This window comes from Phoca vitulina, unplaced genomic scaffold, assembly GCF_004348235.1.
Source record: "Phoca vitulina isolate PV1807 unplaced genomic scaffold, GSC_HSeal_1.0 scaffold78, whole genome shotgun sequence".
Lineage (NCBI taxonomy): Eukaryota > Metazoa > Chordata > Mammalia > Carnivora > Phocidae > Phoca > Phoca vitulina.
In genome coordinates, this window is record NW_022589781.1 from 2,508,207 (window position 1) to 2,535,547 (window position 27,341).

The following is a 27,341-nucleotide window of genomic DNA, read 5'->3' on the forward strand; positions in this document are numbered from 1 at the left end:
AGACCACGATGACAGGTCAGGAAGCCTGTGACTAATGGGGTGCTAACCGTGGGCCCCAAGCTCTCTGGCTTCACCCTCTTCATATGTACAATAAACAGAGTTGGATTAAATGATTTCTAAGGTCCTTCCCTGCTTTGAAATTCTACGTATTCTGTGGAGCTTTAGATCATTCAGATCACCACCTGGGTATCTGAACACCAAGCCAAGGCACCAGCTGGAAAGCCAGGCGCCCCTAATCAAAATTCTAGGCTGAAATACTTCATGTGAATAATCAATGGAAACGATCCTCCACAAGGGAGGGAAGAACTTATGTTTTAAACTGTTTTGAAAAATAATGCTGACTCTTTATGTGAACGGCGAGAGAGATAATATTTTTGAATGGCTGAATAAATGGTTTAATGAAAAAAGTGCTAAAAAGGGCTTGGTAGGAGGGCTCCCCACATGTTGGCTTCAGATGAGCGTGCAGATGTGAACCCTGAGGTCAGCAGCACGCTGGAGCGGGCGCGTGTCACAGGGAGACTGCAGGGACCCCAGATGCTTGAAGGCAGTGGTGTCCCCAAGGCGGCAGACCTGCAAGAGCGCTCAGGCTTTCCAGAACCTCTCACCTGAGTCTCCCACCTACTATTACAGAAAGGCAGCATAAAATCTTAATTTTTTATTTTAAAAATTTACCTTTGGGGCACCTGGGTGGCTCAGTCGGTTAAGTGTCTGCCTTCAGCTCAGGTCACGATCCCAGGGTCCTGGGATAGAGTCCCACATCAGGCTCCTTGCTCTGCAGGGAGCCCACTTCTCCCTCTCCCTCTCCTCCCCGCTTGTACTCTCTGTCTCTCCTCTCTCTCTCTCAAATAAATAACTAAATAAAATCTTTAAAAAAATAAAAATAAAATAGAAACTTTATTTTTTTAAGATTTTATTTTATTTATTTGAGAGAGACAGAGAGAGCACAAGCAGGGGGAGGAGCAGAGGGAGACGGAGAAGCAGACTCCCCACTGAGCAGGGAGCCCGATACAGGACTCGATCCCAGGACCCTGAGATCATGACCTGAAGGCAGCCACTTAACTGACTGAACCACCCAGGTGCCCGGAACTTTAACTTTCAAAGGAGGAGCAAAGCTTTGAGGGGAGATATATTTTGTTTTAATGTTAGTTTTGTTTCCCGATTATAAAACTAACACATTCATTTTTTTAAAGCCAGAAAATGCAGGAAATGATGCAGGAAAAGCCATTATCCACACTCTCACTACAAAGATCTAACCTCTATATTCTTTTCGATCTATTTCCTTTCAATATATTCCCCTTTGTGCCTAAATCTACACATTGAACACACACACAGGGCACACTGGATGTGTGAAGTGTCATCACCTTGGATTATGAGCTTTTCCCAAGTAATTAAAATCTTCTGAAAACATGACATTTCATAGCCATACAGCGTGCCATTGCATTTATCATCATTTATTTAATATACACACAGAGTTGTAATCACAAACTCCACTCTTTTGCGTGTCCACATGCATGTGTGTTCATGTGTGTGCACACGCATCTCTCCTACTCACAAATGAGAGAGAACCTGTTGATGGCTATGAAACATCACAGTTGTGGAAACTTTTTCCTACTTGTGATCTGGTCTGTTTTTAACATGATTTTTGGCCACGCATCTTAAAATTTCCATAGTTGCAATTTTCCCTTGTAATTTCAGGAACGACTTTTACCACTGAAGAGTGACCTTTGACCCAGAGGTCAGTTTTCTTCCCAATTTCCCCTGAATAACCGAGGCCAGCCCTATCACTTTGTGATGCTTTGGCTGTCATCTTCTGCAAAGCCCTGCTCTCGGGGGAAACGAGGGTCTAAACGTTCATTTTCATAAAACACATGTGACGACAGCGAGCTGATCACGCAGCGCCCACTGACACCCCCAGACCCACTGGGCACCATCTGTGCAGTTGTTCTTGGGGGTTCATCGTCAGTGGGGACAGCCGTGGCCGATGGCCTTCGTAGGCTACACTGGTGGTGAAGAATCTCACAGCGAGTTGGCGCCCACCCTTAGCCAGATTCAGGGATGCTGGGCTGTGAAACTGCCTCCCACTTCCTCCAGGCTTTTGTCAGAAGCAAATGTTTGGCGCATTTGAGAATGGGAGCTGGGCAGAAGTGAGGAGCCCACGGAGTCATCAAGAGGTTTTCCTTTAGTGAGATTTTATGTATACTGAGGTTTGTCTCATCTGTCCTGGTGGCTCCACGCATTCATTGTGTTTCACAGAATCCCGTGGTTTTCGTTATTTTGGCTTCAGGACAGGCAAGAGCTGGGACAGAGTGCACTTAGGAAATCCTACTCCCTTTCGAGAACTAGTGGGTTTACAGTGTTACTGCTGCATCTGTGACTTCACAACGGCTCTGGTGAGTGAGAGAACAGCAGGAATAACTAGAGGACCTCAGTTCTCCAGTGATGTGCACATCCTAGATTACAGCCTAGAACTAAGTTCCTGAAGGAGATGCCAAAGCCTTTAGCTCATTCAGAACAACTTCCTAACAGGACAACGGCATGAGCCCCAAAGGCAGAATTACGGCCACACTCCCGTATGCTTTCCCCAAACAGAGATATTTCTCACAAAGTAAACTCACATTCCGTTCTAAGTCAACTGAGCACAGTAAGTTGCCCCGAACCTGACTTATGTCATAGGATGAGGTATTCTGGAAGAAAAGGCTTACATATGGAGACTCTCTCATGTCAGAAATAATAGAAACACCCTCTCTGTTCCTCCTTCCTGGCCCTAAATCTGGCTCTTCCATATGGAAAACTGAAATCTTTTTATAACCTTGGCTTACTTCTATCGTAAGACCTTTGGCAGAAGGGTGGAAAAGATGTGTTACTGTCTCCCCACGGATGGCTCTTTATTTTCTCCGTATTATTAAATCCTTCCTTTGTCATCTCTTCTCCACCCTAGAAACCCCAATTCACTACCTACTTGTTGAGTAGGAAAAGGTAGAAGACGGTTTCTACTCTCAAGCACCACAACGGGAAGATGGGCGGCTGACAGAGACGCCAGTGGGAAAGCAAACCAGGCAAGAACGTGATCGTGTCACAAAAGACTCTACGCTTCAGCTTCCGAATAAAAACACAGCTGTTGACATGCAGTATGCTCTCTTCATATCCAGGAAAACATTTATCTACACACACAGCAAGGGGATGACTCAGGGGGGAGCTGGGAGGAGGACAAAGTCCTGGGGGCAAGCACCCCACGCCTTTCTCCTGCCTCCCACCCTCTCCCACTGCACAACCAGGAACATAAGAATGAATGGAATACTGTCCCTGTGTTCCAAAACAAGGAAAGGACATTTTAGTTTTTCAAACTCCTTACGTCATTCCTATTTCACCCAGCTCATCGGGAAGAGGCACAAACTGTAAGTGTTCAACTTGATGGATTATCATACACGTGCATGTCCATGTACCTACCACTCAGGTCAGGATACAGGACCTCCCCAGCAGCCCAGGAGGCTCGCCGGTGCCCCCTCCAATCAATCACCATATCCTGCCCCCACAGGTAAACAACATTCAGGCTTCTGTCACCATATGTGAGTTTTGCCTAAAGGACCGCCGTTTTTTAAAGACAGCCAAAGAGAAAAGTTTAAGGACAAACTGAGAATAAAATTCAGGTTAGCTCAAACTTAGGAATATATGTAAAAATGAAGCCCTAGTAACATTTAAATGGGTGGTTCATAGATGAGTCTTCACTGGTCCTTTGCCTCTGATGAGCAACACAACTTCATTGATCAAGGCTACTCTTGGTTCAGTTTTCTGTCATTATGCTACTTTTGAATAAGCTATTTAAAAAAATGCATATTGTTCTGTTTCCTTACATTTTAGTTTCTTCACGATCTTGCCCGAGTTGACAATATCTAGTTACAATAAGCTATGCTTACTTGTGTCTAATTAACAAAGGTACATGGGCATCCGTCTAAGGGTTTCAAAGTGCTCCCTGATACTCTGGCAAATATTCAAAGGAAGTTGTCCTACACGCTACTGTGAATACACATGTCACATGAGAGATATGGGCAGGAAACGGGGATCTGAATTTTGTTTTTAAAGATTTTATTTATTTATTTGAGACAGAGAGAGCACAAGCGGGGAGGTGGGGCAGAGGGAGAAGCAGACCCCCCGCTGAGCAGGGAGCCCAACTCCCAGGACGCTGGGATCAGGACCTGAGCTGAAGGCAGACGCTTCACCGACTGAGCCCCCAGGTGCCCCCAGGATCTGAAATCTTTTACAGGCAAGAGGGGGAAGGAAAAACACAGGGACAAGGTAGGAGAGACGGAGGAGGGGCTCGGTGAGCAGTGCGAGGGCAACAAGGCCACAACACTGGGGAGAGAGGAAGCACGGGGCTGCAGCTACGGAGAGGGAGCTGTGTACAAAGGGGTCGTAAGCGGGGACTGCGAGCCACAGAACTCAGGAGGAGAAAGGAGACGGGTTTGTCGGAAGAGGTCACCGATCTGGGTATCACCAGGAGAGGGGAGGGTGGAGTCAGCCTGCAGGTCATACAGAGTCCAGACATGAAGCATAATTACGTATTAGAGATAGCAAGAGTCAACACGTAGAGAACTTCACTACGTGCCAAACACGACGTCCTAAGCACTTGGCACAGTAAACATTTAATTCTGAAAACAATCCTGAAAGGTAGGTGGAGATTTTATAGATGAGGAACCGAGACACAGAAAGGATAAAGAACCCCCCAAATTTGCACAATTGATGGGTGTGAGGGCAGGGTTCAGACCCAGGACTCCCTGCGGCTGGCGGCAAATGCCTCGGCTGTTCTCTCAAGAAGCAGGTGAGCTGTCCACGTCCAGCGGCTGAGCCTAAGTCCCACTGGGGGCAACTGGACAGAGAGGCGCACAAGGAAGCGTGCTCAGGGGTTTGCAATGAGGACGCGCTTCTCCCAGGAGGCAGAGCAGGAGCGCCAGAACCCTTGGGGGGTCGGGGGCAGCCTGACATCTAAAGCAGAGGGTCCTGTCTGGACAGCTCTTCCAAAAAGGGCGTATTGCCCTTAAAACCTGCGAGATCTACTCCTTACCACTGGCATTTCCAACACTGTTGGAGCGCAGTGCAGACATGACACAGACAGCAGGGAAATCGGGTGGACTCTCCCTCCGGTCTGTGCGAGAGGCGTGTGAGGAGCTGCCTCTGCCTCCCGGCCTGGAAATCTTCCTGCAGCCTGAGGCCCATCGTCTGCATGTGATCTGTGACCTCAAGGGCCTGCTGTGCTTCCAACACAGCAGTAACGGACTCCTGAACCTCTGTTGACACTAAGACGCCTCGTTCTCTGATGCCGGAGTCGCACACGTGGGCGAGAGACCAGGACTCACCCCAAGCCCGTCTTTGTAAGCCCCTAGTCTCCGAAAGGGCACTTCATCGCTTCATCTAGCGATGGAGATGAGCAACAGCTCTGAATTCCGGGCTATTTAGGATTAAATCAGAGAGCGTGTGTAAAATAGAGCACAAGGTCTGGTATATAGGAAGGGTTTGGTAAAACCACTAATATTGTTATAAATTTGAGACTTTATGCCACTGAAATCCAGTTTCTTGGCTAAAGACACAACCAAGTCCCATCTCATAATTCCGAAAGAATTTTACTCATTCATGCATTTACTCAAGCTTATTATTCATTATTTTGGAATACCTTAGAATATTTGTGGTAGTGATAAAGCTTACTGTTAAAATTCTTAGAAAGGTAATTTTGTTATGACATTACATAAAGGAGATAGTCATGTGATAGCAGAATAAAAATAATTTAAATGTTACATAATCTAAATTGCAATGCTGATGGAAAACTAAATTTTCTCAATCGTGTACATGACCAGACATATTCAAGGACGCCATTAACACAACTGGTAGCTGACCGTATTTCCACACACAGCCTGCATCTGCAGATGAGAGAAGGGGAGACACGGCTCCTAACGACCGTCTCATCACTTCCCATTTTCACCAAGGTGCACACATGAAATGCACGTGAGTGTGCTCTACGTTTTACAGACTTGATTCACAATGACAGAGAACTGCTTTTCTTTTAAATCATGATTTTTAAGCAGAATGTCTTAGGTTGGTTATTTTAACTAATGAAAAATAAGATATTTAACTTGCAAATTACGTGACACTAAAATCCTATTTCAAACCATGTTGAATTTACATCTAAGATACATCTAGACTCCTGATTATGACCGTTTCTACCTTCAGTAATCAATGTCTACACTTTTAACATACAAGTTTTATATTCTCTTTATGACTGATAGGAAACTCTATGGGAGAAAATAAAGCATGTTTTCCGAAATGACCGAACTGCTAAGATGTCTGGTTATGGGCAATCCTGCTGCTGAATCTCCTTTGCTGTCTTTCACTTCTACCCACTTGGAAGCCCAGGTGAGCATCCAGTGGCTACTGATCAGCTGAGAAAATCCCAGCTCCAGTTGAGCTGTGATTTGCAGTTTTCCCCCTGGAGACATTAAGAATTTTGCAGAGATGTAATAAAAGATGCAGCAGACACAATGACAGGAACATGCATTTTGAACGTATTTAAGGATCCCTGAGCCAATTTAACTGAAACTGGCAGAAGAGGAACAAGCTGACACTGAAGGACATATGTCCAGTAGGGACGCGGAGGGAAGAGCGAGAACAGTGGCCCCCACTAGTAACCGAGCCTGGGGACCTGTGGAGGCATCTCTATGTGATGTTCCAAAAGGGAAGTATGTTTGTGCATGATATACGTGATTCCCTGTCTGTCCCACTGAGACTCAAAGCCCCATACGCTGAACAAATCCCACTTCCATGGAACAGCCTGAGTTCCAGTTTAAGTTAAAAAGAAATGTCTTATCAGTAGAGCCTGGTCCTAAGCAGCAAGCAAGACATGATGCTAATTTTTCCCCAGTGATTTCAGTAAACAAGAAAGGAATTGTGTTATACAAAACTGGGGACGATGAGGAAGGATGTCTCTTCCTCTTCTATTATTAATTAATTATCTCCTCTTTAGAGACCGCTAGCTAAAAGGCAGCTCTTCGGCTGCTCGCTGAAAGGTGAGGGAAGCAGGTCGTGGGAACTTCATTTTCAAACACATTTTGTCTCTGCCACTTAGAAGGGGGAAAGAGGACAGGCAGTCACTAAAGGTCGAAATACCACGTGGCTCTGGTCCCACGCAGGGCACACCCCAAAAGAGGAACCCAAGAGTGCCTTATGTGTTAATAAGGAAACTATTAAAAGACATTCCAACACTGAAAAGCACAATCGGTTCATTAAAAATAGTTTTAAATGGCTGAGAAGTAGCTTTGGTTAAGAGAAAACATTCTTCCTCAGCCCGTGAAGTTACATCTGCACGGGTTAGCTGGAAGTTATAAAGCAAACAGCCCCATGCATTACAGTTAAAGTAACACTAAATTATAAAGCACTTGCCCTTAAATGTGAGCCTTCCCACGCAAGACTATTGCTGGGGGCCCCGCACCAAACATGCTAAATAAGAGGACAGCATATACTTTTCTTACTAAGATGTGAATGATAATCACTAATAAGAGATCCAAGAAAAGCTCACAGAGAGCCAGCAAAATCTTATTAAACTTAACTAACTTAAGAGCATGGAATGCTGGAATGAAGTCTAAAATCCTCAAGCCAAAATACTCACCAGACACAAATGCTGCTCAAGTAGAATGTTCTTTGGGACAAGAAGATGAGGGTGAGAAAGTAAAATAAGAAAAAAAAATCAGTACAATGTGGAGCTCAAGGTGGGGTTTAACTCTGCGTGCGAGGGGGACATTTTAACAATCAGATAATACATTTAAATGCATGTCTGCTAGGGATTGCTTTACAATGAAATAGTTTTATTTTCTGGTGGTCAATACGGTGGCCAATGGCTGACAACTAAAAACTCCTAGGCTAATACCTAAAAAATAAAGCCCCAGAATATTTAGTGTTGGCTGGGATCCCAAAAATTCTAAGTCTCAATTATCTGTAAGTGGAAACAAAGACCCAGGCCATCATTAATCAGACTTCTATTTAAACTGCTGAATGGCAGGAAGAAAATCTGTTATAGTCATCTCACTGCCTGAGATCTGTCACCCTGTTCCTGTCCAGGGTTACAGACTTTCCCCTGAACTACCACCCTTCCTTCCTCCAGCAAACACACTCCCTCCCTGACTCCAATGCCAGGTCAAGGAGTTGGGGGAAACCGTGCAGGATCCCTGAGCCAGGGCCAAGAGGCATAATGAAAGCAGTGTCTCAGGAAGGGGAGGTGGGCAGGCCCACGTGACCACAGACACACAAATACGGTCTGAAGGAATGAATGTGCTAACTGTCCATCCTTACTTCTTACTAGACACACAGAATAGTGTTTAGAAGCAGTAAATTGCTCACATTCCTAGGAAAGCATCATGCTTGAATCTCAAGCTACTTGGTAACGATCAGAGCCCTGGATTGTTCAAACCACCTAACTCACAAATCCACATAGAACAAGGTATCACATCTGGTCCTGCACCTTCTTATTTGAGTCTGCTTTCTAAATCCATAAAATACATATGAACAAAGAAAAGCCCAAACTCTTATTCAGGAATTTATGGTTCATCCACCAGCTTTATAAAGTCACTCTTACGAGACCTGCAAATATCCTGGAGGTGGCTGGAGCCGAGCAAACAGAAAGGTTATTCCTGGCCGACTTCCCGGAGCAAAGGCTCCTGGCCCCGTGTGACTTTCTCAAAGGGGCTCCAGAATCAGGTATGAAGGCAGCTTGGGAACTGTGTGAGGCCCGGGTTTCTACATGTCCTCCCTCTGCTCTTCACGAATGAGTCTGCGATTTTTTAAAAAAGATTTATTCATTTGAGAGAGAGGAAGAGAGAGAGAGAGAGAGCACGCGTGGGGTGGGGGGGAGGAGGGCAAAGGGAGAGAGAGAATCTCAAGCCGCCTGTGCACTGAGCACGGAGCCCGATGAAGGGCTTGATCTCAGGATCCTGAGACCATGATCTGAGCCCAAACCAAGAGTCAGACACTTAGCTGACTGAGCCACCCAGGTGCCCCCATTTTTTTTAAAGTCAGAAACCAATGCATTTGCAGGGAGATTTAAAGAACAGAAGGAGGCATCCCCCCAAATAGACTCAAACAAAAGTAATAAGAGTGTTTTTAGGGAAACAGAACCTGTGGAGTCTTCCTCCACTATTTGGGAAAATATCTTACTACGTTAGACCAATGGTTCCTGATTTTCATTATCAAATTATCACATCATACAAATAAGCTCTGCACAAGGATGTGATGGATGCTCAATTATTTATTAGCCTGTTAAACAATTAATTTGAGTGTTTACTAAATGCCAGGCACCGTGCTAGGCCCTGGAGACACACAGGAGTACCAAAACCTGGTTCAGCAGGCCCAGGGAAAGGTCAGTGAATCAAAGGTATGAGAATTATATAGCTGCTGTGTGTGAGTCCTTAGTAAGTTCTTCATGATGCTCACACAACAATGGGCACATGCTGCTCGGGCGGGGGGGGGGGGGGGGGGGCAGTCTCCTTGGACCACTGCAGCACGCTGTGCTTCCGGGATCCCATGAGAGGAACACACCCCGCACAACGTGCTGTCACCCCTTCTCTGGGTCTTTTTCCAGACAAAGGAGACCACTTGCCACGCCCCCGCCATGCCCCCACTCCCAGCCCCTCCAGACCTCCTGCTCCTGCAGGGCAGGCTGCAGGCCGTGTGCGTTTAGGCAAGGCCCCCCGAATCCCTCTCTGGGACTCACATGACACTCCAGAATATCTCTGTGCTCAGATAGCACCTGCGTTTGTCTTCATCATCTCTACCCTCTGAGACCATCATGGTGCCTGATGCCAGTGACTGGTCTAACTTCATGAGGTTTCCTTAAAAAGTTTAAACTCTGTGAGTTTTTCATTACATAAGATATTCCAAGAACTACTGTTTTTGTGATCACTCAACAAATATTTACTGAGTTCCAGGGCAAATATTTACTAGGTACGCCCCAGGTGTAGTTCATACCCAAAATACCAACCCACTGGTTAGATATCTGATTTGTGCGTAAAAAAAAAAAAAGAGATGCGTTTTTATGGAGTCAATTTGCTGAAAAGAATACAAAATAGTATAGCAATCAAAATTCTCCTAATAAACATTAAGTTATATAAATTCTTTTAAGTGACAGCTAGCCAAGCACTTAAGTTTGGAAATAGGATGCCCTCAGCAAGCAATTGGGGTCTTCCTGAAGAGATGTACCTGATCCTTTCATTAGGGTTTACTGTTGGTCGAACTTCTTACCTTTCTTTAAACTTTTTTTTAGCCAAAAGAGAAGGAGAAAATTTGAACCATTTCTTTTTTTTCTCTTCAGTCTCTAGTATCTGCTAAACAACGCTCACTGACACGGAAAGGAGGTGAAGAAAACATGGTTGCCTCACTCCAAAATGTCGTATTAACTAATTAATTTTCAAATAAAGAGGGCATTGTTTGCTGACATTTACTATGAAAGCAAAGGATGAACAAGGTCCAAAGTCTGAAATGTGCGTTCCACGGCACCCTCCGAAATCTGTTCCCTTATGCACACTAGTCTCTAAGACAAGTCTCACCCCATCAGACTGCCAAACGGACTGACTTTGGCAAGCAAGCTCGGAACATTTTAGATTCTACAAACATTACCCTGTTTTAAAAGTAAATTTTGACTACTTTAAGGAATTTAAAAATAAACCTCGCTTTCAATGAAATCAAGATTAAATCTTACCAGATTGCATGCAATCAGACGATATATTAGCATTAGTACAGCAGCTCGGGTCTCTGGGGTGGGAGAGGCCCGCTTCTTCTCAACAACCCTCTCCTCGTCCAGACGGCGAGTCCGTGACCATTTGCTACACTTGCTCTTCCGGGGGTCGGTGGGATAAGAGTGTAAAGCAATACATCACGTACCTATTTCCGCCAGGGTTCAGCCACAGCCTGACTTCTGAAACAAGACTAACGGAGTGAAAAACAGAAGCAAGGAGAAAGAGAAAAAACAGAAAGGAACACAACCAGAAGAGGAATGGTTCCTCCCGTCTTTGCAGAGACAGAAACGAAGGCTGAGAGAGATGAACTCCTGCCAGAGACACAAAGCCAGAGAACGGCAGTGCCAGGACTCACACGGGCGTGTGCGCGCCAAGCCGCGTGCACACCCCTCACCTGGCATGGGGAGCAAGGGAGAAAGGGCTGGAAAAGAGAAACACGAGCCATAAAGTAGCACCAGTGGTGCCTCCAAGTAGGGCTGTCTCCCTACCCCCAGAAAAACTGTCTGACGTTGTATTGTATACCCGCTGGCTACAAATTAAATACACCGGCACTTTTGCCTTCAGACTCATCTAAATAACGTGGCAGGTTGTGGGATGGAACTGGGGCCTCTAGAGGATACTGACCCACTACAATTTTTTATAGTCTGGGGCTTTACCCCTTTAGATTTTTGAAGAAAAGGGTTTTTATCTTTTGACATTTCTTTGTGATACAGTAAACAAAATACAAGCAATCAAACCCCAATTAACCAGAATCATGTGGACAAAAAAGGGTATTATTCACTGTCAAATATTGTTGCTACCCTACATCACTGGGGCTCCATTTGCTGCCACGGAGGTCGGAAGGGACCTCAGTTGCTCTAAGAGAAAAGAGAGACGGCCTTGCCCAGGAAAACTGGTAGAATGGGAAATGCCAGAAACTGCTGGAATGGGAATGTCCAGTATGCGAGCCCCTGGCACAGGGGACTCCGGAGCACGCGAACGGTGCCCAGTAGGACTTAGAACTGAATTCTGCAGTTTACTGGGTCCTGTGAAGAGTGCCCGTCTAAAGCACACAGTATGACCATCCTTTCCTGCAACACGCCTGCTCAGCAGTCCTACAATCTGTATCAGTAGGATTAGGATTATGTCGCTATTAGTGATCTTCCGTTGTAAAAGAGGAAAACAGGAGGGAAGAACTTATATAACTATGATCTGGTTGTCTTTCTGAATTAATACATGGACGAAGAACACCGATGTTTAACTTCTGTGCCTCAGACAACACAGTGGACGACCTACCTAGAGTCTGCCCAGGCCGAGACCCAGCTCTCGCCCTGTCCATATCACCTCTGCACCTCTGAAGGTAAGGACCATGCAGTTTTTACCTCTGTTTTCAGCACCTGACACCATGTATGCAAGTACTCATTGAATACCTGCTGAATAAGTGAATAACTTTGAATTTGTCCACTCATCGTTTCAGCATCTTAGAAAAGCCATTTGGTTTGAGTCTAGTGATTGGGGCAAATCAGACACTGGGATCTGCGTCAATGCCAGGCTCATGCCACAATGCTAATGACGTGTTCAATGTGACTTCTGTTTCAAATTTCCCAGCTAAATAGAAATAACTCCATCGCCAGGGCTCAGGAAAGGGGAAAAGCGTGGATCGCTGCAGAGCACGTGCATCATAGGAAGACAGTTTGGAAAACAATGCTCAGAGCTGTCATCTGGCCCCTGGGTGTTATGATATACTGTATACAAAGAAACCAGATTTCAGGAGGTAGGTTCTCTCATAACATAACACAAGAGTTCTCAATTCTTACTTTTTTAAGAAAAAGAGTTGAAAGCAAGTAGCGTCCTAGGGGAGAGCAAACACCTCTGAGCAAGTGAGCCACACGTTGGAAGAGTCAGGAGGACGGCAGGAGAAGGCGACACAGGCTACAAACGGCATAGGGCACAATGTTCAGGACACGGACAAGGGTGTGCTCGACTGTCAGCCCCTTTCACGGGCTCCTCAGTGCCAGGCCTGCTCAACTGCACAGCTCTCAAGCCTCCGGCCATGGGGGGGGCACTCAGAGTGACCATCTGTCCATGAAACCACCTTCAGGGAAGTAAACCTGTGTTTGGCAGGCACCCAGAACCATCACAGGTTCCCTACCACTTGAGTATGGGACTTGCCAAGCATCATTCATGGAGTCCTCCGCCACCATGGAGAACAGCTCTTTGCAGGGCTTGGATTAGGAATCTGTCTGCTAATTTCTGGAAGCAGAACTTTCTTAGTTGTGTTATAACACGATTATCTTTCCATCTTCAGATGGCAGTAAGAGCACCCCAAACCAGCCCCGCGGAGTGTGAGAGGCTCCAGGGGGCACTTTCCAGATCTAGATCCAGGATGCTCCAGCAGGGCTGCTCTCATGCCGCCACGCCTGCGTGCACTCATACACACGCGCGCGCACACGCACACACTCCACTCCCACCATCCTGTTCACTCTACTCATCCTTCCACACGCTGTCAGTCTGCATGCACTTCCTTCACCCTTTCCCAGCCACCCACGCTCCGCCCCCGCTCCCCTTCCCCTTCCATGCTCCACCCCCACCCTTTCCCTTTCCATGCCCTGCCACTGCTCCCCTACCCCTTCCATGCTCTGTCCCCTCCCTCCGCCCTCCTTCCACTCTCCGCTCCTGCTCCCTTCACTCCTACCCCCCTCCCCGCAAGCCCTCCCCTGTCAGAGGGCCTCTCACCTCATCAACCCACAGGGTTCCTTCCCTCCTCTGATTGCCTAGAGTTATTTTTTTCTACTGCAAAGGAAGCATCATTATTATAATACTTATTTAATGTTTAACTGCCCAGATGATTCAGATGGCCAGTGGGGTGTAGCCTTGTCTCTTGGTAGGGAGACATTACGTCTTGCCTTTTTGAATTCCTTAGTGTTCTCAATTAGACCCCGTAGTTAATGGCCAGACTGGCGGTATGAAGACGGGAATCTAGAAATGAACAACCGGAAGCTTTAAAATGAGATCTACGTAAACTACCTCATATTTGGTGATAAATGGAATTAAAATAGGGTATTACTATAATTCGTGCACTGATCTTAATTTTATCCACCAAAAGATTAACAGATAATGTTACAAAGCAAAAAAGCACACACACATTGATCTAATGAATCTTTTCGAGAGAGGTGCTGGAGCCTAAAGGGCCAAGAAGGGATAAGACAGAACCTATCACTTTATAGAAGGTAAGGAAAGACAGCAGCGTAAATGGGCCAGGATAAAATTACAGTTTCCACTTGACTGACCCTTTAAAACATTCTCTATGGCTTAAGTGTTTTATAAACGAAACTAAAAGACAAACCCAAACACCAGTCAGGTGGGCCCATTTGTGGCATGGGTGCAGAGACACGTCTTTGCGCAAACCCTTCCCGTCCCCACTGGTGACTTCTATTCGCCCACAGCCCATGAGCTCCTTCTCAGCAACACGTCTCATGATTTCGTAGCAGTGGCTGGCTCTTCTGTCTCCCTTCCTACCACCTCATAGTCTCATCTTGTTCAGAATTACATCTGTGATGCCCCGCATCACAACAGTAAGTACTGTTGATCATATAAATAAGTAAATGTATAAAATAAGGAAGTGGATTTGGCAGGACACATTTTACAGTCAAGTATGTGGCAGACCCAACTGCGAACAGACGTGCCTTTACAAGCATCTGTAAAAGGTTCTATGTTATACATAGTTGATCAAAAGGCTCAAATTCTTGAGAAAAATTCTATATGAAAAACTTCTATTCCACTTTTTTCTACAACTTTTCTTGATGGACAAATATGGCATTTTTATCTGTGTTTTTTAATGCCATTCTATTTATTTTATTTTTTATTAAAGATTTCATTTATTTATTTACTTGTTTATTTGCGAGAGAGAGAGAGTGCGAGTGAGCTGGGGGAAGGGCAGAGGGAGAAGGAGAGCATCTTAAACAGGCTCCATACCCAGCACGGAGCCTGACAGGGGACTCAGTCTCATGACCTCTCACGACATCATGATCTGAGCTGAAACCAAGAGTCGGCCACTTAACTGACTGAGCCACCTCAGTGCCGTCCTATTCAAAGTTGTATGTACATAGCACTCTCATCCCTTTAAGAATAGGTTTTTCAGAAACGCTAAGCTAAAGTCATGAAAATACTGACGGGCCTGCTGTATTAAAAGAATTGGTTCCCTGCCCATAGCTTTAATATTTTCTCAAGTTTTTTAAAGGAGGGATCAGCCTCAAAATGTAGAACTATCTGTCTCCCCTCACACCCTGCAACCATATAACTGATGATTCTAAAGCATCAATATCGAGGACCACATAATTTCACAGTCAACTACTTCCTCGATTTAATCCAAAGTGGTCACGCAGCACAATGCTATCAGGATTAGCGTTCTGAAAATGGCTTTGGCCAGTCCTTCCCATAGTTCTGTGACTAAAAGACTCTTGCCCCTGACATAGAAAACGTATTTAGAAACTGCAGAAACACGCTGCAGAGGAATGTCCCCCAGTCCCCGAGCCCCACTGTCTTTCCCCATCTCTCTCTCTGCCCTCTTTTTAAAACAGTGAAACCAGATAATGTCAACAGCAACCCAAACCTGATAAAGGTAAAAAGGATCCATCACTTAACCCCTTTCTGGATCTGACTCCTTTTTTTACTGAGCTGTAACTGACATACAGCATTATATGAGTTTCAACATAATTTGGTATTTGTATATATTGTGAAATCATCACAATAAATCTGTCACCACCCACAGTTACAAAAGCTTTTTCTTGCCGTGAGAACTTTTAAGATCTCCTCTATTAGCAACTTCCAAATGCACAGCCCAGTGTTCTTAGCTACAGTCAGCACACCCTATGTACGTGACGCCCCCAGGACGTACTTCACAACTGGAGGTCTGACGGACTCCGTAGGTGACCGTGAATCTGTCCCAGGTACACAGTGGATTGTGGCTCAGCAACAGAAAGGAAAACTACGACACACAGCAGTTAGACGAGTCCTCCAACACTATGCTGAGTTGAAACTGCGGGACACTGGAGAGTACGTACTGTAGGACTCCATTCGCACAAGATCTCAGAGCAGGCACAACCAGCGCGCGGTTACAGAGCTCAGAGCAGCGACCAGGTCGGGTGAAGAGAGCAGGAACGAGGAGGAGGCAGCCGGAGGGGACATTCTCCATCACCCCGGAAAGAAACGTTCCAAGTGGGCCGAGGTGTGGACCACGAGGGTCACCGCCGATCAAGCTGTGCACTTCAGACTGGCGCATCTCCCTGTGTGTAAACTCTAGCCTCATCAGAAAAGGAGAGTGCTCTCCCAGCTCACCGAAAGCTCATTACCTACGAACGCGAACTCATACTTGGTTGCTCCAAAGCACTCAGTATTTCCTAAGATACACCAACATCACTCACCTGCAGTGCGCGTGGAGGAGACAGCGGAAGACACAGAACAGAAAGCACACGCAGGAGCCGGCCATGACACAGACCCAAAAATGTTTCACAAAACATAGTTTTCAAAGATCTACGCTACAGATCGACAGGTTCCCCCCTCGAGGAAAGGTCTGGTCTCCACATACTGATGGTCACCCAAACCACACGAACAGAGCTGGTAGACGCGGCCGCTCAGAAGCGTGAGGAAGCAACTGCTTCATTGTCATAAAGGTTGATGACCATCAAGACTCCTGTTCAGGCAGCCTCGTCACAGATGTATCCCCCACAAGTAGTAACAGCAACTGCTGACGGAAAGTTTTACTGAACTTTGTAAGTCAAGGCCACCAGGACACCGAACCAACTGGTAGGCAGGCAGAAAGTGCGCGAGTGTCTGACGAAGAGCTCAACGGATGAGACAGGGACACATTATTTCATGTGCATTCTGGTTTTCCTTCTCTGACACATGTATCCTCCTCCTTTTGGGGAAATCAACACAAGCGGGGGCACTCGTGTGGGCTTGGTTGGATGCGAAGGCGAGCAGAACCTGTGCACACTCACCTGAAGCCGGCCACATGCTGCTGCATGGGCTGGTGTGGGAAACGGCCGGGCCACGCGTGGTGCAGGCAGAAGGACGGAGAGGGCTGCAGGCAGCACGCAGTCTGGTAGACGGGCGAGTGGCTGGGACACAGAGGTGCAGAATACTCGGAGCGTGGCTGCGTGCAGCACGAGGCCAGAGCAGAAGGCGTGGCCGGGCCAGCCTCAGGGCGGCCCTCTGGGTGACTGCTCTGGCCGGCCAGGGGCTGATGGAACGGGCACAGGTGGCAGCATGGGGACAACATCGTGGGCACTCTTTGGTGGCTATCCACGGGCAGAAAGGAGGACTTCACGGTGCCATTGACCTGCAGGCATCCATTCAGACTCACTTTTGTTTTTGGTGCCTCTCTGGGTGTGAGCTGCTGGGAGGCAAGGTCCCCATCACAGGCCGTGAGGGCGCCAGGCTTGGGGGCACTGGTTGCGCTGCTGCCGTTGCTCAGAACCACAAAATCACTGTTCCCGTTGCTCACAGCCATGTTCCAATTTCTTGGCCCTAAGAGAGAAAATGATATAAAACCAGCCAGTGCCAGGCAGGCAGGCAGAGATGCAGACAAGACAGGAAAGTTACTGGAAGGAGTCGAAATCGTGGAGGGAACGCAGCAGCCTCTACAGGGGGCCCAGCGGCCCACAGCACTCGGGCCCATAGCTGCTCTGTGCACCCACCTGTCCCTCCCCACCTCTGTTTTTAACCCTTCTCTCCCCGTGCTTGTCCTTGGTGTGAAGTATGGAGTAAGACTTGGCGCATTTTAGGAGAGGACAGGGAGAGAGAGGGCACCAACATCGCCCTTCGACTCCTCACCCAGGCATGGGGTGTTAGGACACAGGAGTAATGACAAAATGAAGGGCCACCATGAGGGCAGTGAGTTGTCAAGGTTAAGATAATTTGAATAATCTTAAGAACATCTCATGTCTTAGAAAGATCTCAAGAACATATGATTTTTCCCCTAAGTCTCTCAGGTCCTAGAATAAGAAGAAACAAAAGAAAATAAAAAGTAATCAGCTAAGCCAAGAATTGCTGCAGCTAAGATACCAGACACCAGAGTTTTTCCTCCTCAACTGATGACTATAATGCTTAAAAAATGAACAAGCCACGTAAGTTGCCAAGAACTTATTGCTTTGTCTTCTACATTATGTAGCATTGCTTGCACATGAGAAAATAGTATGAGCAGGATTTGCTTGAAATGAGATTTTTGTTTTTAACTTTTCTTCCTTTTACCAGAAGGTCTAGGCTTTCAATGTAAAGGAAAATTAACAAATTACCAGTAGCATGTTTCTGTCCCATCAACAAACAAAAGCAAAAACACACAAATTCCTCCCTCCCCACTCACCCACCTCACCTCTGACCACATGCACAAAATCTGGGAATTTGCAGTAAGAACAACGGGTCACCCACTGCCGGCAGTCTGTTTAACCAGCACGTGAAAGCCAACGAGAAAAAAGCAAGAGCCCGTGCAGCTCACTAGCCCTTCAGGCAGGGCACTCCTCAAGCAGACAGAATAGCCTCCAGAGCAGTCTCTCCCCGGTCTCTCCCCGCCTCCTGCGGTCACACAGGCACCAGAAGAAATCACCTTGGCTCAGTCTGAGTGTATGGTCATCCAATCTGGCAAACCTGGGCCCCTACCAGGAAGGTCCCGTGTGCATTCTCACCCAACACCTGCCCCATGGCAGGGGCATTTCTGAGCAGAGCGCACCACAGCGATGCGCAGTTCCAATCTGATCCTGGTGCCCAGAAGACGCTGGGCACAAATTCAGCATCATTACTGTATTTACCTTTTGGACAGAAAAAGACTACTCAAACACATGCACAAATTCAACATCATAAGAGATGGAAGAATTACATGGATGTCAAACAATTTCTTTGTAAATTATTTTAGTGGAAAGACAAAGAATCTATAAAACATCAGAATATACATAAAACCGGGTGGATGTTGACTTCTCTCCTCCTGTCTTATCACTTCTGAAAGTGGTCACAGGTCCCAACCTCCTCTGCAGGGACAACGGGGAGGGGTCCTGAACATGTAGTAAAGGCAGTTTCCCTCTCTGGGATAGGCACCTGGCACAGGGTGCTGGTAGGCCCGCTGTCACCGGCCCAGGGGGAGAGCAGGGCCTCCCCTGGAGGATCTGTCACAGCAGCTTCCTCTCACCAAGAATGTATCCTCCCTTTTGCTAACAACAAAAAAAGCTGCATGCAAATGTCTGAGAACAATTAAGACATGAATCAGGGGGCACCTAAAGAGGCACTAGACTTTTTCCAAAGCCAAGTGAAATTTAAGATGCTTGTTTGTACGCTGAAGTGCAAGGCAGCCTAGAACGTGTAAGAAGCACTAGCCACAGGACATAAATGCGGTCACTTCCCAGAACCAGACACTCGTGGACACACACTCCACACAGAGACATCACGGGCTCCTCTCCCCCCGACCTGGGACCCTTGCCTTCTCTCCAGAACTCAGCCCGGCTGCCCCAGCTCGTGGGGTCCGCAGCTCTGCTGACCCTGCCACCTGGAGGACCAAAGGGGGGATGTTTTCTCTGATTTGCTGGTTGGTTTTTACCATCAGGTTCGTTAATATCATCTCAGATAATCCATGTTGTCCATCAGTTCTGTCGATGCTAATCATAGCTGTCCTGGAAGTTATGCCGGTGCCAAGTGTCTAAGAACCACCTAATCCTCAAAGTTAACAAGAACCTGGGCTTTAGACAGTGTCCCAGCCTCTAGCAGCCTTCACAGCACCGTGATGTCCCTGTAGACTCTCCAGTTCCCTCTGTGTCCCCATCTCCCAACTGGACGCTTCTCCGGGGAAAGAGTTTTCTTCGTAACCAGAATCCCACGATCATTCTCTTACTTCTACTGCAAATGCATCATTAGGTGGTTACATAAGAGCTAAACAGACTTCTGTAAGCCGGCCAAGGGGCCTAATCACAGGTTATAACATTTCCCCCCACCATTGGTAAAATGCAGTCCAAGTGCCAAATCATGACTGACAAATGGATTTTTGGAACGTAACCTGTTTCTTAAATTGGAGGCTTCTTTCAATGCAGTAGGAACTAGTAGAGAGTAAACAATCATTTGAACTCTGACTGGCTTGTATTTGAAGTAAGTCACATGAGCTTCTTATGATTCAGGTTCTTTAATCATAAAATAGGAACAATCAAATTGACTAAAGTTGTGAATTATAAGCAAAAAATAATTAAAAGCAAAAACAGAAAAAAATTATTCTAAGAAATGTCTGTGGATTAAGTTCAGTAGATGTATTTGGCCAGGAAAACAGCAAACTTTTGATCTGAAGTCAAGAATGGAGCCTACACCCTTACAGAGAAAGATCTTATTTCTTTAGAAAAAAATTTGGTCTGAGCCTAAGACAGAGAGAGCTAAGGGGAAAGCAGATGAGACAGAGGAAGAATCAACATAATAAAAAGGAACTATCATGACAGATGTAATGCCACGTGATTATGTCTGCAGTGAATTAAAGGAAGTTCTGGATCAAATGCACTGAACTGTTAAGTCACCCATTTTCCCCGCCCGTCACACACACAGGCAGCCAAAAGAAAGCTGTTCCTGAGCCACTGCTCGCCTAAGGTGTGACAGGGCCCCGTGGCCAGAAATTTGAGTGCATTTTCCTCTTGTTCATGAACATAATGCACCAATATCAATACATTCAAAGCCACTAATCCCACACCCCTTATTTTACCTCTTCTCCTAGCGTTTTTATATAGTGCTTCGGCAGTTTGGGGGCCATAAGGCCTTTGGTCAAGGACCATCTTCTGATAACATTTTAAAATTTAATTTCTTTTTTCATTGAGCCTCAGTTCTTCCCATGTATTAATCAGAATAATAATCAATGTCCATCTCATAGGACCACAATGAGAATGTAAAAATGTTCTGAAAACCATTAAGGGCTTAGAAGAGGAAGGAAAGCTTCCAGGTGCATTTGCGAGGCCAGCATTGCCCTGACAGTAAAAACACACAAGGACACTGCAAGGAAGAGAACTACAGGCCAATATCCCTGATGAACAGAGAGGCAAAAATCCCCAAGAAAATATTAGCAAACTGGGTTTGACAATATATTAAAAGGATTATACACTGTGATCAAGTGGGATTTATTCCAGGGACACAAGGATGGTTCCATCCTCATAAGTCAGTCAGTGTAATACACCGCATTAATAGAATGAAGGAGAAGAATCATACGGTCCTCTCAATAGTTGTAGAAAAAGCTTTTGACAAAATTCAACATCCATTGTGGTAAGTACTCTCAACAAAGACAGAACATATCTCAATGTAATAAAGACCACATATGACAAACCCTCAGCTAACATCATCCTCAATGGTGAAAATGTGAAAGCTTCTCCTTTACCATCAGGAACAAAAGAAGGATGTCTACTTGCGCCACTTTTATTCAACACAGTATCAAAAGTCCTAGCCAGAGCAATTAGGCAAGAAAAAGAAAGAAAAGGCCTCCAAGTCAGAATGGAAGAAAACTGTCACTCTTTGCACATGGCATGATATCATATGTAGAATACCCTAAAGACTCTACCACAAAACTGTGAGAATAAGTGAATTCAATGAAGTTGCAGGATATAAAATCAATACACAAAACCATAAAGGGCTGTGTATTTACCATGGAAGAATTATCATAACTGGCTGATTGAGTGTTAAGAATATAAAAAGATAAGGAATAAGGCTTCCTAGCTTTAAAGCCAATATTATGCTTTAAAAGAGCAGCTGAGGGGAGCCTGGGTGGCTTAGTCAGTTAAGCGTCTGCCTTCGGCTCAGGTCATGATCCCAGGGTCCTGGGATCGAGTCCTACATCTGGCTCTCTGCTCCGCGGGGAGCCTTTCTCCCTCTCCTCTGCCCACCCCTCTCCCCCACCTTGTGTTCTTGCTCTCTAATAAATAAAAAAATTATTTAAAAAAAAAACCAAAACAGTGGCTGAGACATCTGTAGCTTAGAAGAAACAGTGTGGGTGGATCTGAGTTTGAAAGCTGACTCCACTGCTTTCCACCTTTGAGAATGTGGGTCGAATTATTTACACTCTTACAGTCTCTACTCTTGGCTCTTCTTAGAGTTAAACTTCAAATGCAAATTAGCACAACCGTCTAAGAGAGCAACGTGGCACTCCTAATGAGAATTTTAAATACCCCCATCCTTTGACCATAGTACTACTAGGAATTTATCTTTTGGATATACTTGAACAATGTGTAAAGATGAATGCACAGATAAAGATGTTACAGACTGCCCCACTGCCTGTACCAGTGAAAACTGGAAACAATCTAAAATATCACCAATAGCAGACTTAAATTTTGTCGTATCTGTACACTGGGCATTCTGCACAATAAAAAAGAACGAGTTAGATCAGGCTATATTACTATGGAAAGAAGTCCAAAGTACATCTTTAAGTGTAAATAAAACCTAGCTACAGAACAGCCTAATATGGTATGAATCCATTTCACTGAAAAAGGAGAGAGATACATATATATGGTTAGGATACACAGATAGTTTCTAGAAAGACATACAAAATGCTAACATTGTTTCCTGCTGGAGAGCTGGACTGGGAATTTTGGAAGGGTGGCGAAGACTTCCATATTTCATTTTCTGTAGCACTTACAACTTTTGCTATAATTGTGTCTTCTTTATAGTAATAAAATATTAATAAAACATATAAAGTGTCTAGCACAGAGACTAACATTGCACAAAAGGTAATTATCATTAAAATGTAAAAACAGAAACAAAGTTATTTTACCTTAAAGGATAACTAAACATCTATTCAGTGGATGTGTTTTACATTGTTTATCTTCTGAAATATATCTGCTGTTACAATAACACCCCACACAATATACTGAGTAACTGGATGAAGCAGGAAATGAACAGGAAGCTGAGGAGTAAGAACAGATGATACAGAGTATTCAGGACACGTTTCCATGTTGGGTTTCTGGAAACACACATGACAATCTATTGAACCAAAGCTATCTATGAACCAAGAAAAAGAACCATGACCAGTTCCACAGGTAGCTGGCAGACACCGTGGACACTGCAGAGACCCTTCACTCATGTTTCAACATAGAGAGAAAAGTCATTGGAGTTCATGTGATTACAGGGATCACACGAACACCTCCTACTCTGGTTTGAGACCCAGAAAACTTACAGATTTAGCTGTAGAATATATAATTACGCATAACATACACAATTGGTATAATAAAAATAATATAGTAATACATATTTTTATAATATAAGGAAATTATATTTAAAAGACAGAAAGTAGGGATGCCTGGGTGGCTCAGTCAGTTAAGCATCTGCCTTTGGCTCGGGTCATGATCCCAGGGTCCTGGGATCGAGTCCCACGTCGGGCTCCCTGCTCAGTGGGGAGTCTGCTTCTCCCTCTGCCTCTGCCTCTCCCCCTGCTTGTGTGCTATCTCTCTCTCTCTGACAAGTAAATAAATAAAATCATTAAATATATATATTTTCTTAAAAAATAAAAGAAAGTAGTAGCTCATTGGATATATTATTGTATAACCACAGTAGGACCTGTTTGAGTTATGAAAATTTTATTCATCAACATATTGTATATGAAATAAGTTACAGGACACAGGGTCACAAAGGGGGCAATCAAACTATTTAGGTGGCCAGCAGAGCACAGAGATCTCTAAAGCATTGCTATGCAAACCTCATTGTAGCTACCTGGAATTGAAAGTCAGGACTGTGAGCATGGTCAGAAAACTGCCAAGTTAAAATCTAAAGGCCATGATGAAGAGAATACACAGACCTGTTCCAATCACCACAGTGACCTCTAGCAAAGCCAGCCCGACCTCTAACAAGGCGGGGCTCACCAGCTGGAGGAGCACCACCCCCACCCCCATCGACAGCTCCAGCATTTCACACGCAGGATCCCACTTGACTCAACTCTCAGAAAAACAGGTGTGGCAGGCAACGCCAGTCCGTTTTGCTAAAGAGAACTGGAGATCCAGAGTCTCAAATGGTAGGCCAGGAAGCCCGAGGCCCAGGGTTTCAGGGCTTTCTACTAAAGGACTCCATAAGCTCTATCACGTGTTCTAGAAGAACCCTCATCTTCGTCAGATGCATATCACCAAACCTAACAGTAAAGGGCAAGACAGGATCCCTAGCACGGTCCCATGCTTTCTAGCCAGTCACCTTTTTCAGAAGAGTGATGCTCCCCACAGCACAGTTTCACTGAGTAAAACAGAAAACACTAACCCAGTGCTTCTCAAACACAAGCATCACTTGCGGATGTTGCTACAATACAGATTCAGATCCAGTCCACCTGGAGCGGGGCAACAAGCCTCCAGCAACGTGCCCACACTGCTGGTCCCTGGAACACACCTCACGCAGCAAGGCAAACCACAGACTCGCCAGAGCATCAGGCCTCAGTTACGGCAAAAGGCGCACAATTCAAGCAGCACGAGTCAAGCAGGGAAAGGACAGGAGTGACAAAAACAAAGGTCTGCCGTTCCAATGAAGGCAGAGAAAAGTAACACATTTTAACAGGAGAGATTCTAGTTGGTAACTAAGTTTAAGTACAGCTTAACAAAGAGCTACGGGTACAGATTTTAATCTTTCGGGTGCAACTCACAAATACGCATTAAAGCACCGTGCCCAGTTAACTGAGTGAGACAGTCTTTTTCCCTCAAGTGGTAGCAGATATTAGGGGACGGATGTATAAAGACACACCAGGTATAAAGGCATTCAGTCACCTGTATCCATTACTTATCAAATTTGTTTTAACATGAAATCGTTCGTCTAAAATGGCTTGATGCTCATCCCAAATGATGGCCTCGTTTCTGATCACTATTAATACTTGGTGCTGTGGCCAGAGCGTAGATAGCTTCTCCAACTGCCCATGGACAAGGAGTTGTCCTGCAGGCTCTTTCCTGGAGGGGCTGCTAAGCTGGCCTGCAGAAGGCCGTGTCTCAGTGATGTTTTTCCCCTTAAAGGGCTATTAAAACTGGTTTTTTTATCTTCTGTGTCAAGCGCTTTCCTTACAATACCTCTTTGTAGATATTACTAAACCCACTACAGAGAACCCGGGGGTTCAAAGTATTGAAGTGTAACTGATCTAAATCACAGGATTGGGATTCCGCCCCGGACCAGCCCGCCAAGGCTCTCTGGCTACCTCAAGATGTCTCCAGGGCAGGGCCCAGCTCTGAGAGCTCCGATAGGACCCCTGGAAGCTAAAGATACAAAACCCAGTCTGAAGGTCCGCATGAAAAGTAGCCTCTGAATTCAAGATTTCCCAAGACATTTTCAGAAGGTACAATTCAGAATCCAAGAGTGTCAGAGACATATTTCACTGAACTAAGAAGTGTTTTCCCCTGCCCTGGACCTGTGACTTTCGGGACTAATTCTGTTTTCATTTGTGGCTGGATGTAACACGTGTACAATAAATCATCTCTTCTGCTGTCTTAGCTGAAGGAAAAAAAAAAAAAAAGAAGTGTTTTCCATCCATGCATCATGTTATGCAAACCTGAAAAGCAAGTCATGCAGCGTTTGAACAATTTCAAAACGTAACTGTGACCTGACAGCGAAATCTGTATCTTTAATCAAAGACGCAGGCTTGTTAAGGAACCGACAAGATGGGTCAGACGTGAGGAAATAGAATCTTCTCCCCTTCTGAGACAAGTTCACAAACTTCCTACCACTAAGCTCTCCTTCAACAAGAATACCTAGCAATATCTTCACTTAATCACCGATGAGGATTTCAAATGTTACAAAGAACTCTACAAAAATAAGGGAGTGTTGCTATTGTTCCCCTTCCTCAGAGATGGCGATAAATTAGAAGTTATCTCCCCCGAGAGGCAGTGGTACACACTAGAGCGCCTGTCCCCTGAGCACACATTCCGCGAGAGCCCCGTGGGTGCTACACTATGCTCTCCCCACACCAGGAAGAAGCAAACTGAGTCCAGGAAATCTGAGAGTCACAGTTCACTCTTACAATGAAAACGTAACTATGTTCTATTAAATTTATATTATTGAGAAGGTAGTTCTGATTTATGATAACAAACACCACCTTTGAAAATGAAATCTAACATTTTTATATAACCTCTTTTAATATACACAGTCGATACTGATAAAGACATCAATAAACTGTAAATGTGAAATGTTTCATCATTACAACTGTTCATGACATTTACAAACAGCTTCGTGATATGGAAAAAAAACGGTCTGATAAATTGTCCCTCCCAGATTTACAACCCCAAAATATAAAGGTTACATAACCTTAGGCAGATCTTACAGTGTCACAGCAAGTCTGAAAACGCTGTTTGGGAAGCAGTCCTACGGCCAGCTAAGAGTCCGGTCGTCCAAGCAGAGACCCACGCGGGCAGGCGCCAGGGCCTTCCGGGCTGCAGAAACGCCAACCTCCGTTCTCTCGTGTGTTTTACATCCAATGTGCCTTTGGTAACAGGTCTACCTGGGAAGGAGAATGTAAAATAAAGCTTCTGTTTTACATCTGGGATACATGATAGCCAAGAACATCTTTTTAGCATGAACGCTTGTCTCCTGAAATTCCTGTTTCACGAGAACTATCACTGCATTGCGGTGATGAGGACAGTTTTCAGAGATCCCTTTTCCAAGTTCATCCACAAAAATTATCAGTCTGCACGATATGCACCACGTCTCCCCACGCTCACGATACAGTGCCCTCTCCACACATCTATGCCCTTCAAAAAGAAAGGCTTCTTGTATCTCTGGGTTTCAATTTCACATGAGTTCACGGGTAAAATTAAGACTATGTAAAATAAAACCAGAGGAGTCTTCTGTCATATTAGTATTAATCAAAGGTCTTTGACAAAAGTTCTGGAAAGCCCTCTGATAAGGGTTCATCTAACCTAGGAGCCGGCCACGACCAGCCTCTAAACTTGGCCACAAGTCTGGAAGGGAATGTAATATGTACAACAAATGTTCACAAAGTTATGAGTCTATTACAGCGCTCTCAACCCTTTCTGCACTTTAAAATCACTTTAGTAATTAAAAAAAAAAAAAAAAATTACAGACCCAGGGCCTTGGCCCCAGAGGTTCTGACTGAATTCATACTGGAATGGACTGTGGTCATTAGCATTTTTTAAAAGCTCCTCAGATGATTCCAATGTGTGGCTAGGGCTGAGAATCACTGATTTATACTTCTTATTAATTAATGCTGATCAAGTCATAAGAGCAACCAACGGTCACTCAAAATACTCAACAGGCAGAAAATATTGCTTAAAATGCAGAGTGCTGCTCTCTACTCAAACACACGTAGAACCGGTACTCCACGTGAGATGTGCTTTAGAGCATTTAGATGGTCTTTCTCTAACAGTGAAGAGTACTTCTGAAGCTGTAAGGGTGGGGACGAGGGCACAGTAAGGACAGTGCCTTTGCCCCACAGTCTGAGAGACAACGGCGCAGAATTCACGCGCATCGACACTGAGAAAAGGTGAAACGTGGCATCACGTGGCCTCAGACCCACGGATCATTTGACTGAAGTTTAGGATACAGCCCATTTGACTAATGAGTTTATTTAACCTTCAAGATAAATTAGGTCCCCAGCCTCTTGTCAATCTTCAAAATGAAGTC

General features: G+C 45.2%; 1 protein-coding gene across 7 annotated transcripts in view; it reads right to left on the minus strand.

The window, feature by feature from the left end:
- The window catches only part of DISP1 (dispatched RND transporter family member 1), a 177,813-nt gene that overhangs the window by 27,955 nt on the left and 122,517 nt on the right, over positions 1-27,341 (minus strand). For 2 of the 7 annotated variants that reach the window (XM_032393983.1, XM_032393986.1), the window contains 2 exons: positions 26,023-26,199; positions 16,748-17,276 (listed from right to left, as the gene is read on the minus strand). In XM_032393983.1, the coding sequence (XP_032249874.1) occupies positions 16,748-17,259 (512 nt within the window). In that variant the 5' untranslated portion in view covers positions 17,260-17,276; positions 26,023-26,199. Of the gene's footprint in view, positions 1-16,747; positions 17,277-22,518; positions 22,943-26,006; positions 26,200-27,341 lie in introns of those variants that run through there. The other 5 variants (XM_032393984.1, XM_032393985.1, XM_032393987.1 and 2 more) reach the window with 5 other exon arrangements.